A 14,732-nucleotide genomic window follows, 5' to 3' on the forward strand; every position below is an offset into this window, starting at 1 on the left:
TTTTACTCACCATGGGAAGTTCATCAGTGGCTGATGATCTGACCTTGGGCTCTGTCAAGCTTAATTAGCACTTTTATATACAGCTATATAGTTATCTAAATGTAAATTTCCCACAACACAAGTGTGTTAAACAATTACAAATATTTTCATTTTACAAGTGAGGAAGATACAGAATATCTATGTGCTTTAATTTTACCCTAGGTACTCTTAAAACCTCATAAATAAATCTCAATGAGAAGTTCAGTGATTCACTTAGGGAACTATACCTAAAACACAATTTGAAATGAAGCTTTAGACTTCTGACTCTGAACTCTCAGGCATTAAATTTAACAACAACAACAACAAAATCCAGTACATGAAACAGCTTATTATAATGTTTATACAGAAAAAAACAAAGCATCCTGTATTCCTAGCCATCAGGGAGTACCAAAGAGTAGAAAACTGTAAGAGATTGGATCCAATTGTTGCTTTCTTCTGATAGCATATTCACCCCCAAAAGTTAAATAACATTAAGCTTTTTTTGTTGTTTCATTTTTACAGGTCATTGCAAGTGTTTTGAGGAATTTGTCATGGAGGGCAGATGTGAACAGTAAAAAGACACTACGTGAAGTTGGAAGCGTGAAAGCATTGATGGAGTGTGCTTTGGACGTTAAAAAGGTGCCATCTGCAGAGGAATATTTGGAATGACTTCCCCTCCCTCCTTCTCCCCCAAAAGAAAAGTATAGCTCTTACTAATAAAAGACTAAAACATTATAATTTACAATGTGTAGTAGAAAAAAAATTGTAAAATGGATAGCAAAATATAAAATAGCTTGATTTCTTGCAGGTATTCTCTACCAGCCATTTTCTAAATTAAAGTTCTAAAAGCTTAATTTTTATCCCATTGAAGTCAAATATCAAAACTTCCATTGGTTTAATTGGGGTAAAATCTCCCCGCTCCACCACCCACCCAGAATTGTAATTCATTGTATGTTTTTTCTTTCTTCAGGAATCCACCCTAAAAAGTGTATTGAGTGCCTTATGGAATTTATCAGCACATTGCACTGAGAATAAAGCTGATATATGTGCTGTGGATGGTGCTCTTGCCTTTTTAGTTGGCACGCTGACTTACCGGAGCCAAACAAATACCTTAGCCATCATTGAAAGTGGAGGGGGGATACTGCGCAACGTCTCAAGCTTGATTGCTACAAATGAGGACCACAGGTAAGTGTGCTAGCAAGTTACACGTGCAGTAAGCTTTACATTATATGCAGACTGCTAGCTCAGATGTTTGCTAGAAAATTCATAAGAAACTATATGCAGGTAGGCAGATAATATGATCAAGGTTATACTTAATTATCTTGTATATGACACTTTTTTTTTTTTGCCACGTTCTTGTTAAGACCACTACTCAAATGGCTGCACACTGAGAATTGTCTGTGGGGGAAATAAAGTGAAATTGCTCTTTCAAAAGTGCTATTTGTATTGAGATACTATCATCTCAACCACCTAATGGTGCCACGGGAAATGACTTGACTAGCAAGCCAGAGGTTGCCAGTTTGTATCCCCACTGGTATGTTTCTCAGACTATGGGAAACACCTATATTGGGCAACAGCTATATAAGAAGATGCTGAAAGGCATCATCACATACTGTGTGGGAGGAGGCAATGGTAAACCCCTCCTTTATTCTACCCAAAGACAACCACAGGGCTCTGTGGTCGCCAGGAGTCGACACCAACTCGACGGCACACTTTATCTTTACTATCATCTCATTTCAGTTGTGTAACTGTGATTAATCAATTAGAAACAAGATAGTTCTTACCCAAAAACTTTGACTGGAATTCAACCCGTCCCCCAATGTGTCTGCGTGCACACACACCCCATATGCTCTGAGAAGCTGCCCTTAAAGGTCAGGGAAATGTTCAGGGTGACATTCCACAACATGTGAGTGACTTCTGTTGACAGGTCTGCTCTGAAGTGTAGCAACTACCTTCCTTGATAGCTATGTGCTCAAAGTTGGGGAAAGTTAGCTTCAAATGGGTCCAGACCAGCCCACAGCTATATTAACCACAAAGAATCTGGGAAAGTTGATCGTGGTATGGACATGTTGGAAAAGACAAAAAAGCATGAACACATGCCTTGAAAACAGAGAGTTGCTTTATTGAGGGATGATAGAAATACAGAAGGCGAAAAGGTGGTCGTTAATCAGAAGATTAGTGCCTAGTGAACTTGCTAATGACCGTCTTTCCATAATTGGGTTTTGCAGTAGAGATAGATCAGGAAGCTTCTAAAGCCTTTTCAATATGTCATAGTGCTAGGAGCGGGGTCAGAGATTTGGGGGTGAAAGAAAAAGAAAGAATAGACCCTTTATTCATATCTACCTGATCTGGACAGGGTCCTTCTCTCCAGTTGGCTCAAGCATGTGGCAAGCTATGTGGTGAAGGGGAGTAACGTGCATGGAGACAAGAGGTTAGTGTAGGAGGGCAGGAGATGCAAGAGGTCAATGCCTTTAAGTCTCGACGGCACGCTTTACCTTTACTTGTAGCTTAAAAGTAACCTGGAGGCATGGTTTAATTCTTGGGGAGCTATTGAGAAGTTTTTGCATCCTCCAAAGTCATGAGTTTGGAAACCTAAAGTGTGTTTGGAATGCTTGCTCCATAAAGGCATGAATATTGAGTATCGATTCGGTTAAGTCCTGGGTCTTGCTTTCTGTGTGCTCCAAGAACAAAATAACTGCATCATCGGTGATTGCTGAAGGTAGCAATCTAGAAATGGAAGTGGGGATACATCGCGCTTTCTGGCATAATCTTGTTAATTATGGAGGAAGGGGGAGTGAAAAGTTTATTCTTGGAACCTATTATCTCTGTATATGTTCAGATGCCATCTCTTTAATCCATTGCAGTCTTGAGCTTGGGTCACTGTGGGGAAACACCTTAAATGATTTGTCGGTTCTGGAATGCAGCCAGTTAAAGTTTATCTTCCAAGCAGGCTAGGAAAATGGTGAAATTTTCTGGTTTCTGGGGTGCACACAAAATGGTGTAGTGAGTGAGTCTGGTAACAATTGCAGAAGGGAAAATCCCCTTGTGTAGAACAATAATCTTATTTGAATCTCAGTCTTTAAATAAATTAACTTTGAATAATATTCACTGAATATTCTGACAGTATTATCAACAGGAAATAATCATGATCTCTTCTGATTTGTTTTCCTTTTTGTTTATGTTCACTTCTTAATTACAGGCAAATTCTGAGAGAGAACAGCTGCTTGCAAACCCTGTTACATCACTTGAAGTCTCACAGTTTGACAATAGTGAGCAATGCATGTGGCACCCTGTGGAACCTCTCTGCACGGAATGCAAAGGACCAGGAAGCATTGTGGGACATGGGAGCAGTCAGTATGCTCAAAAATCTCATACATTCAAAGCACAAGATGATAGCTATGGGCAGTGCTGCGGCTCTAAGGAACCTAATGGCAAACAGACCTGCAAAATATAAAGATGCTAACATCATGTCTCCAGGTTCAAGCTTACCATCTCTTCATGTTAGAAAGCAAAAAGCACTGGAAGCAGAGTTAGATGCTCAACATTTATCAGAGACATTTGACAATATTGATAATCTAAGTCCCAAAACATCTCACCGTAATAAACAAAGACACAAACAGAATGTGTACAGTGAATATGTTTTGGATGCAAATCGACATGAAGATGGAGTTTGTAGGCCAGAGAATTTCAGTGCTGGTAACATGACTGTACTTTCACCATATTTAAATACTACAGTGTTGCCTGGCTCATCTTCTTCAAGTAGAGGGAATACAGAGAGTTCTCGATCTGAAAAGGACAGGAGCTTGGACAGAGAGCGTGCAATCGGATTAAGCAGCTATCAATCCACAACAGACAATTCTGGGAGCTCTTCTAAACGAATAGGAATGCAGATCTCTACTGCTGCAGCCCAAATTTCCAAAGTAATGGAAGAAGTAACAAGTATGCATATGCCGCAAGAAGAGAGAAGCAATGGATCTGTAACTGAAATGCACTGTTTAACAGAAGACAGGAATGCTTTAAGAAGAACATCTGCAGGCCATACCCTCACAAGTAATTACAACTTTGCTAAATCTGAGAACAGGACATGTCCTGTGCCATATGCAAAAGTTGAATATAAGAGAGCTTCTAATGATAGCTTAAACAGTGTCAGTAGCAGTGATGGGTATGGTAAAAGAGGTCAGATGAAGCCTATTGAATCTTATTCTGAAGATGACGAAAGTAAATTTTGCAGTTATGGACAGTACCCTGCTGATTTAGCCCATAAAATCCACAGTGCTAATCATATGGATGACAATGATGGAGAACTAGATACTCCCATAAACTATAGTCTAAAATACTCTGATGAACAGTTGAATTCTGGAAGGCAAAGCCCATCACAGAATGAAAGGTGGGCAAGACCCAAACACATAATAGAAGAAGAAATAAAGCAGAATGAACAAAGACAGTCCAGAAGTCAAAGTGGAGCCTACCCTGTATACACTGAAAGTGGGGATGATAAACATATGAGCTACCAGTCCGCTTTTGGACAGACAGAATGTGTTTCTCCTTTCAGATCAAGAGAATCTATCAGTTCAGAACAAAACAGAGTAGGCTGCAGTCATGGAATAAATCCAAAAGTAAACCAGTCCTTATGCCCGGATGATTATGAGGATGATAAGCCAACCAATTATAGTGAGCGTTACTCCGAGGAGGAGCAGCATGAGGAAGAAGATCATCCAACTAATTATAGCATAAAGTACAATGAAGAAGAGCACCATGTAGATCAGCCTATTGATTATAGTCTCAAATACTCAACAGATGTTCCCCCCTCTGCACAGAAGCCATCTTTTTCTTTCTCAAAAAGTCCATCCGTGCAAAGCACTAAAACAGATCACATTTCATCGAACAGCAGGAGTACATCGGCATCAGCTGGCTCAAAGAGGCATAACCAACTTCATCCAAATTCTGCTCAAAATAGAGCAGGTCATGCTCAGAAGTCTACCTCCTGCAAAGCACCCTCCATCAACCAGGAAACAATGCAAACTTATTGTGTGGAAGATACACCAATATGCTTTTCAAGATGTAGCTCTTTGTCATCTTTATCATCAGCTGAAGATGAAACGGGACGTGATCAAGCCACACGTGTAGCAGATACTGATAACTCCCTGAAGATAGTGGGAATGAAAGAAAATAGTGGGAGTCTGTCCACAGCAGGTACAGTAAGTGAAACTTCATCTGCCTCACAGCACATTAGAACAAAATCAAATAGACTTCAGAATTCTAGTTTATCTCCATCTGATTCAGCTAGACATAAGGCTGTTGAGTTTACTTCAGGTGCCAAATCTCCTTCAAAAAGCGGTGCTCAGACTCCCAAGAGTCCACCAGAACATTATGTGCAGGAGACTCCACTCATGTTTAGCAGGTGTACTTCTGTAAGTTCCCTGGATAGCTTTGAGAGCCGTTCAATTGCTAGCTCTGTTCAGAGTGAGCCTTGCAGTGGAATGGTGAGTGGCATCATAAGCCCGAGCGACCTTCCAGATAGTCCTGGGCAAACAATGCCCCCAAGCAGAAATAAAACCCCACCCCCTACACAAACCACTCAAGTAAAGAGAGAAGCAACCAAAACTAAAGTACCTAATGCTGAAAAGAGAGAATCTGGACCAAGGCAGACAGCTCTAAATACAGCTGTTCAAAGAGTGCAGGTATTGCAAGATGCAGACACTTTGTTACACTTTGCTACAGAAAGCACACCAGATGGATTTTCTTGTTCATCAAGCCTAAGTGCTTTGAGTCTTGATGAACCATTTATACAGAAAGATGTAGAGTTAAGAATAATGCCTCCTGTACATGAGAATGACCATGGGAATGAAGCAGAACTTGAACAGACAGATGATACAAAGGATAATCAAGAGAAGAAGACAGAGAAGCCCACAGAAACGGAAAAAGATATACTGGATGATTCAGACGATGATGATATCGAAATATTGGAGGAATGTATTATTTCTGCTATGCCAACAAAATCTTCACGTAAAGCCAAAAAGCCTTCTCAGATAACTGCTTCAAAAATACCGCCACCTATAGCCAGGAAACCAAGCCAGCTGCCTGTGTATAAGCTTCTCCCTTCGCAAAGCAGATCACATTCTCAAAAGCATGTTAGTTTTACTCCTGGAGATGATATGCCACGTGTGTATTGTGTTGAGGGAACCCCAATAAACTTCTCAACTGCTACATCTCTGAGTGATCTCACAATAGAATCACCACCAAATGAATTGGTAAATACAGAGTCTGTTGGTACAGACATGGAACCAGCTGAGTTTGAAAAGAGAGATACCATTCCTACAGAAGGCAGAAGTACTGATGATGCTCAAAGGGGGAAAAGGTCAACTGGGACTACGATTGGACTGGATGATGACAAAGCAGAAGGTGATGATATTCTTGCAGAATGTATTAATTCTGCTATGCCAAAAGGAAAAAGCCACAAGCCTTTCAGAGTGAAAAAGATAATGGATCAAATACAGCAAGCAACTGCATCGCCATCGATAAGCACTAAAAATCAACTGGAAGTTGAGAAAAAGAAACCAACATCACCAGTAAAGCCCATGCCCCAGAGTAACGAGTATAGGGCACGCTTACGAAAAACCACAGAGCCAAAAAGTAATTTTAGCAGTGAAAGGACATATACAGACAGCAAAGATATAAAGAAACAAAACCTGAAAAATAACTCAAGGGACTTCAATGATAAACTTCCAAATAATGAAGAGCGTACAAAAGGAAGCTTTGCATTTGATTCTCCCCACCATTACACTCCAATTGAGGGAACACCATATTGTTTTTCACGAAATGATTCCTTGAGTTCTCTAGACTTTGATGATGATGTGGATCTTTCAAGGGAAAAGGAAGAACTGAGAAAGGCAAAAGAAAGTGAAAATAAATCCAGCACCAATACTGAACAGACTTCAAACCAGCACTCAGTGAATAGAACACATTCTTGTCAAAAAAACACTCCAACAGAAAGAAATCAATCCAAAGCTCTTCTGCAGAAACAAACCCCTTTTTCTCAGTCAGCTAAAGAGATTGCGGATAGAAGTGCAGCTACTGATGAGAAAATGCAAAATTTTGCAATAGAAAATACTCCTGTTTGTTTTTCTCGTAATTCATCTCTGAGTTCTCTCAGTGATATTGATCAAGAAAACAACAACAATAAAGAAAGTGAGCCCAGAAAACATATAGAATCATCTGATGCCAAGATGGAATCAAGCAGACCTCAAGTTTCTGGTTATGTTCCCAAATCATTTCATGTTGAAGACACACCTGTATGCTTTTCAAGAAACAGTTCCCTCAGTTCTCTTAGTATTGACTCAGAAGATGATCTTTTGCAGGAATGCATTAGTTCTGCTATGCCAAAAAAGAAAAAGCCTTCAAGAGCAAAAGGGGACAGTGAAAAAAGTAACTCTAGAAGCATGGGAGGCATTTTGGCTGAAGATCTAACTCTCGATTTGAAGGATATACAAAGACCTGATTCAGAGCATGGTTTCTCACCGGATTCAGAGAACTTTGACTGGAAAGCTATTCAAGAAGGTGCAAATTCCATAGTTAGCAGCTTGCATCAAGCTGCTGCTGCAGCATCACTGTCAAGGCAAGCTTCATCAGACTCTGATTCAATCCTTTCATTAAAATCTGGAATTTCTTTAGGGTCACCCTTTCATCTGACACCAGACCAAGAAGAAAAACCTTTTACTAGTAATAAAGGTCCAAGAATTATTAAACCAGGAGAGAAGAGTACATTGGAAACTAAAAAAGTAGAGTCCGAAAATAAAGGTATCAAAGGAGGAAAGAAAGTATATAAAAGTATGATTACAGGTAAAGCTCGTTCTAATTCAGAACTTACCAGTCATTTAAAACAGCCCCTGCAAACAAATATGCCTTCAATCTCCCGAGGCAGGACAATGATTCATATTCCTGGAGTTCGGAATAGCTCTTCAAGTACAAGTCCTGTTTCTAAAAAAGGGTCACAACTAAAGAGTACAGCATCCAAAAGTCCTATTGAAAGCCAGAATTCTTCTGCTTCCCCCAGAGTAAACAAACAATCTGTGAAATCTGAGCCAAGCCCTATATCCAGGCAGCCGTCTCAACCAGGTGGATCAAGTAAAGGACCTTCTAGATCAGGATCTAGAGATTCTACACCATCTAGACCACAGCAGCAACCATTAACCAGACCTCTGCAGTCTCCTGGCCGAAATTCCATTTCACCAGGCAGAAATGGCATAAGTCCTCCTAATAAACTCTCTCAGTTGCCAAGAACATCATCTCCAAGTACAGCTTCCACCAAGTCTTCAGGTTCCGGAAGAATGGCATACACATCACCAGGCAGACAGATGAGTCAGCAAAGTATTGTGAAACAAACAGGGTTGCCCAAAAGTACCAGTGGTATTCCCAGGAGTGAGTCTGCGTCAAAAGGACTAAACCAAATTTCTGGTGTCAGTGGATCTAACAAAAAGACTGAGTTGTCTAGAATATCATCAGCCAAATCCAGTGGGAGTGAATCTGACAGATCAGAGAGACCAGTTTTAGTACGCCAATCGACCTTTATTAAAGAAACTCCAAGTCCCACACTAAGAAGGAAATTAGAAGAGTCTGCCTCATTTGAATCTTTGTCCCCTTCTAGGCCAGACTCTCCCACCCAGTCCCAAACACAGACCCCAGTTTTAAGTCCTTCACTTCCTGATATGTCTTTATCTGCTCATTCAGCCATCCAGGCTAGTGGCTGGCGAAAGTTACCTCCTAACCTGAGCCCTTCTTTAGAGTACAGTGATGGGAGACCCACAAAACGCCATGACATAACTCGGTCTCATTCTGAGAGTCCTTCTAGACTGCCAATTAACAGATCAGGGACATGGAAGCGTGAGCACAGCAAACACTCCTCATCCCTTCCTCGTGTAAGCACCTGGAGAAGGACTGGAAGCTCTTCCTCCATTCTTTCAGCCTCTTCCGAATCCAGTGAGAAGGCAAAAAGTGAGGATGAAAAACAGCATGTGAGTTCTTTTTCTGGATTCAAGCAATCTAAAGAGAGTCAAGCACCAACAAAAGGTACTTGGAGAAAGATAAAGGAAAATGAAATTCCTCAGATAATGACTAGTCCTCCTCAAAATACCTCATCAGGTGCTATCAGTGGTGCTGATTCAAAAACTTTAATTTACCAGATGGCACCTGCTGTCTCTAAAACAGAGGATGTATGGGTGAGGATTGAGGACTGCCCTATTAATAATCCTAGGTCTGGAAAGTCTCCCACAGGAAACACTCCCCCTATTATTGACAGTGTTTCAGAGAAAGGGAATGTGAATAGTAAAGATTCTAAAGATCTTCATGAAAAACAAAATGCAGGGAATGGAAATGTCCCTGCTCGCACCATGGGTTTAGAAAACCGCCTGAATTCATTCATTCAAGTGGATGGCCCAGACAAGAAAGGAACTGAAACAAAACCTGTGCTAAACAATCCTGTCCCTGTCCCAGAAACTAGTGAAAGCACTATTAATGAACGTACACCATTCAGTTCCAGCAGCTCCAGCAAACACAGTTCGCCCAGTGGTGCTGTTGCAGCAAGAGTGACTCCTTTCAACTATAATCCAAGCCCCAGGAAAAGCAGTGCAGATAATGGTTGTGCCCGACCATCGCAGATACCAACACCAGTAAATAACAGCACAAAAAAACGAGATTCAAAGACTGAAAGTACAGATTCCAGTGGCGCTCAAAGTCCTAAGCGGCATTCTGGATCTTACCTGGTGACTTCTGTTTAATGAAAAATTCTGATTATTATGCTATATGTGGAACTTTTTGATGAAACTATAAAATAATTTGGTTAGGTTTTGGGTTGGGGTTGTGTGTGTTTTTTTGTAAATACATTTGATTCTTGTAGAGGGTTCTTGTTCTGGAAGCCATATTTGATATTCTTTGTCTTTGACTGGTAATATTTTGAGGGATTCCTTCTGACTTTGACTGGTAATATTTTGAGGGTTCCCAATTGATAGTTTAGCAATAAAATTGCTAAAGTGATTATATTTGTACAGTATGTTTTACATATATTTAATTAACATCCCATACCTTTAATTGTTTTTTGTGGGGAGAAGAGGATTCAAGAAAGATGAATGGAGATTGAAAACAAAATTCTAATGCTGTATCACTCATTTCTAGATTTACAAAATGACTAAACTACATCAGGGAGAAATTGGTATTATTTATGCAAAAAAAAAAAATACTCCATTTTAGTATTTGTGAAGCCACCTAACCTTATAATTAATCATGTGGCTGTGAAATTCACAGTAATATGGTTTCTGCTGAACAAGCCTGTTTTTTCTGCATGGATAGAACTGATGGTTCATTTTCTGAAATAATGATTAACATTTCTGTGGTCACATAATGTGCATAGATAGTTATGGTGTAATTTTATCTTTGTTTCTGTGCTCTGCAAAAAAAGGAAATCGGTGTATGTGTGAACCTTGAAGAAAATTATTTTACCAAAACTAGATTTTATCTGACAGTAGGTAGGATTTTTGCTATGCTGTAACTTGTTGTATATTCTGGTATTTGAGGTGAGATGGCTGCTCTTCTATTAATGAGACATGGGTGAGGTCTCAACAGAACTAAATGAACATTTCAGAATAAATTATTGCTGTATGTAAATTTTGTTGTGTGTTACTTTTGCAGTACATAAGAAATGGATGTTTAATTTTGGTATTTTTGAGATTTCTTTTTTTGTATGATGTATGAATGCACTTACTCTAAAGGCTCATTGGGGGCAATCTACATTCCATTGAAATTGGTGGAAGCATTGGCATGGATTTTAATGGATCTGGATTGTATCCACTGCCTGTTAACAGTCACACACTGGTTCTTTTCAAGTTTATAGTAGCTGTTAACGTACACATATAACTGCTGCAGCATTCCAACAGAGCACTGGGGTTTGCAGTTGAGACTTTTGTTGATTCTAAGTACAGAAAGAGGCTAAAAGAAGTACTTCTGTATGCCCAAAGTCATGCTTCTCATCTTGCACAGTCTAGAATGCTATTCTGTGAATAAAATATGAGTTTTGCAGTTCTGGAAAAACTGGAAAAAAAGTTTATCTGGAAATTGATTGCAAGTGTATATTCATTTGGTATCTTGCTCCTTTTTTTAATGTGGACACACTGGAGACTAATATACTAAATTTAAGTGTCTTAGTAGAAAATAAGTTTTGTATAAACTACTCTGGATAAACCAACTTTGTAATCACATATGCTTTCACTTAAGAGACCTTCATTATACTGTTTACAACAGAAGTACTCTGATAAACTTAAGTGCCTCTATGCAAATATAGCAAAATGCGTGTGCATGTGGTTAATTAAAACAGTAGAAAGCAAGTAAACTTATATCTCAGGCTGGTTTTCATTATTACTATCATATATGTAATATGTGTTTACATAAAGTAGGGTTCTGAATGTGCTTACCAGTGTCAAAATACAAATATGCCAGTTTAACTGATAATACAGGACAGTGCTTCTTGCTGTATGGCACACTAGAGCTAGAGCTGTAAAACTCCTGAAACGATGGAGACAGAAATATCCTTTTTAAGGGGGGAAATTGAAATATATACATATGATACAAATATACTTAAAGTTCACTGTTTTAAAGGCACAAAATGAACTGTGTACAGCTTAGTTTGCACATAAGATTTCCCTTTTTAATAATAAAACTAGGGCATCAACATGCAAGCTGATATAACCTGAGTTTATCTGAGCAGGTTTTTCCTGAGCCCTCTTGCAGCATCTGGAGACTGGTGAATGTACTGTCCTGATTTGGCCACGGTCCATCTTGGCGATATTCTCTCACCTCAAGGAGTGTAGCACCCAAGCAGGCAGGGCAATAGGCTGCTTGCTTTCCTATAGGAAGATGAAACACAATGTCATATAGTTCCTTGAGGTGGGAGAATATCGCCAAGATGGACAGTGGCCAAATCAGGACAGTACATTCACCAGTCTCCAGATCAAAGTGGAAAGTAGGCCAGCAGGCAACAATTCACAAGCAAACAAGGATCCTAGGGAAGGCGTAGGTCTGTGTAAAGTGGACAGTGGGTCTGAGGTGGAGGGAGGCTGAAAGCATCTGGTATCTTAAAGTTCTACATAATTATATATTATGCAGATCAGAATTGTAGATTTAACATGTTTCATTGCCTTACATAGAAAACATCTTCATGTTACATAGTTAGCATTTTGAAAGCAATAAACAGGAAGTGATAATCTTTTAAAACCATGCTTTGTAAAGTATTTCATGCAGCAGTTTGAGAGAATATATTTCATAAGAAATGTGTTAAAGTTTTTCCAAAATGTCCACTTTCCCTCTGACCTGAGGGGTGGAGGGACAGAAGCAAATTGTTCCTGCCCCGCCCCCTGAAATTTCCCCAGTTCCCCCCCCCCCCAGGTCTTCACATCTCTTAACCCAGAGCACAAGTCTTCTGCTATAAATTTTTACATTTTCGGAATAACTGACATCATATTAGCCTAATGTAAAGATAACAGATGTCGCCTTAAGTGGCGCAGTGGGGAAATGCTTGACTAACAAGCAGAAGATTGCCAGTTCAAATCCCCGCTGGTACTATATCGGGCAACAGCAATATAGGAAGATGCTGAAAGGCATCATCTCATACTGCGTGGGAGGAGGCAATGGTAAACCCCTCCTGTATTCTACCAAAGAAAATCCATGTCTCTGTGAACGCCAGGAGTCGAAATTGTCTTGACAGCACACCTTGCTTTAGAGATAACATGCATTTTCAAATAATGTAATGTATTGTTAGCTTTATCTTGGTGCCCTCCCCTCCCCTCCCCATAATGCCTTGACACAAAGTAGATAAGGCAGGATATAAATCCCTTAAATAGATAATGTCATTTGTTTAAATAATACATACTGAATAGATAAACTGGTGAATCCGATAACACTTTGAAATGCCATATGTAAGAAGAACTATACAACATAAAATCTGTATTTAATTAACCCTATTAAGATACTAACAGTAAGTTAACGTTAAGAACTTGTGTGCTGGGTTTCTTATAAAAAGTATTATGTAACAAAATATTACTCCTTTTTCCTGAGGTCTCCATCAAAAAGGCTGTAGTTCTTATACTCTGCCTTTTAACTGGGCATAAATAATGGCATACCATATTGGTAGAATATCTTATGTAGACACAACCCCTGCCTCCCTGATATACAGTATCCTTGTTTGCAATATATTACGGTTCAATGTACTTTATGTACAGCATCCAATATAGACTAATAAACAAGATCAGTGTTCCTTTGATCAGTCTGATTCACTTCAGTTTCTCTTGCATCAGCTATTCCAAAAGAAAATGGGGATTACAGCTGGAGGGAACTCCCCACCATGAAGGTTGCAGAAATCCTCTGCTGTTAACTACCAAGCTTTAATGGCAACTTGACTTCACGGATGCTGTTAAATGTGTACTTGCTGATTACTGCTATTTTTTACTTCTTAAATTAACCACTGGCGTATTGTCGTGATGCACCGCACGGTATGGGCAAAACCAATTCAAGAAATTGAAGATAATTTTTAAAAATAAAATTCCATTGGGCAGCATCGCTTCTCAGCCTTTTAGCTAAGATCCAGTATGTGTTCCATTGGGCAACGCCCAAATGAAGATTTGCATGAGCAGAATGCTTCCACTTCTACAAAGGAGATGAGGCAATGTATATCCCACTCTTCCCCCTGCTGCCCTCTGTATTTGCCAAAAAAAGTCACTGAGGATTCTCCAGATCTCGGGGACATCTTTTCAGCAAGCGCATGGAGCTATAAAGGGAAGGGGGATAAAAGAAAAGCGCTCCTCACCATGTGCATGAGTGGAAGTCTTCCACTCATGCAAATCTTAGTCTGGATCTATTGCTCACTGACACAAAGTTTCCTGCTTCCTCCCCTGGCTCTGGTACTGTGAGAATTATATTAATTTTTTTCACTTTCTGATTATTTGTGAATCAATGTGCAAGCCAAAATGTTCAAAACGTTTTCTTTTGTAACTTAATTCTGATATACTGAAATATAATGAATAATTTGATCAGCAATTTCATTTTGATGTAAAGAAATAGCCCAGTAAAAACAAATGTGCAAATTGTAATGTTTACTTTTTTACAATAAGCTTGCTTTTTTTAGTATCAATGTAAGTGGCATATAAACATACTTGTTTTGAGACCGTGACCACAATTGTATTTTTAAGCCTGTTATTGTCCATATCCCTCTTTAAGAGTATTCATTGAATTGTGATTTAACTTGTCTTCAATGAAATAATTTATTGTTCCAAGTCATGTACTCAATCTATAATGTTGTTTCTCAAAGCTGTAAACTATCCCATCACAATTTATTATGTACTAACAATGTAAAAACTAAATGTTCTATAAACATTTTTATATCTGACAAACCAACCATGACTACAAAGAACTGAAGTAGTCTGTTTTCAAAGTAGTATCTCTGACTATTAACATGTTTGAGAAGTTTAATTTGAGTTTATTTGTATATTTTTAATGTGTGAAATCAAAAAAATTAAAATTTGGAACTCTTTGTGTTTAACAGAACCTAATGCATAACTCTATAATTGGATGGCTTCAACACACTAAACAGATTCTTGAAAGAGTTCTGAATGTTTCAGTGTTGCCAATGGGTCTTGTAAATTAAATTCTTCTATAAAGACCATGTTCCATCCAAA

General features: G+C 39.0%; 1 protein-coding gene across 16 annotated transcripts in view; it reads left to right on the top strand.

Annotated features, from left to right (window-relative positions):
- APC (APC regulator of WNT signaling pathway) overlaps positions 1 to 14,732 on the top strand; it is a 111,791-nt gene extending 97,059 nt beyond the window's left edge. For all 16 annotated transcript variants that reach the window (XM_053294271.1, XM_053294274.1, XM_053294272.1 and 13 more), the window contains 3 exons: positions 541 to 657; positions 989 to 1,203; positions 3,218 to 14,732. In XM_053294271.1, the coding sequence (XP_053150246.1) occupies positions 541 to 657; positions 989 to 1,203; positions 3,218 to 9,791 (6,906 nt within the window). In that variant the 3' untranslated portion in view covers positions 9,792 to 14,732. The remainder of the gene's footprint in view (positions 1 to 540; positions 658 to 988; positions 1,204 to 3,217) is intronic.

The sequence above is a fragment of the Hemicordylus capensis genome, chromosome 2 (genome assembly GCF_027244095.1).
Source record: "Hemicordylus capensis ecotype Gifberg chromosome 2, rHemCap1.1.pri, whole genome shotgun sequence".
Classification (NCBI taxonomy): domain Eukaryota; kingdom Metazoa; phylum Chordata; class Lepidosauria; order Squamata; family Cordylidae; genus Hemicordylus; species Hemicordylus capensis.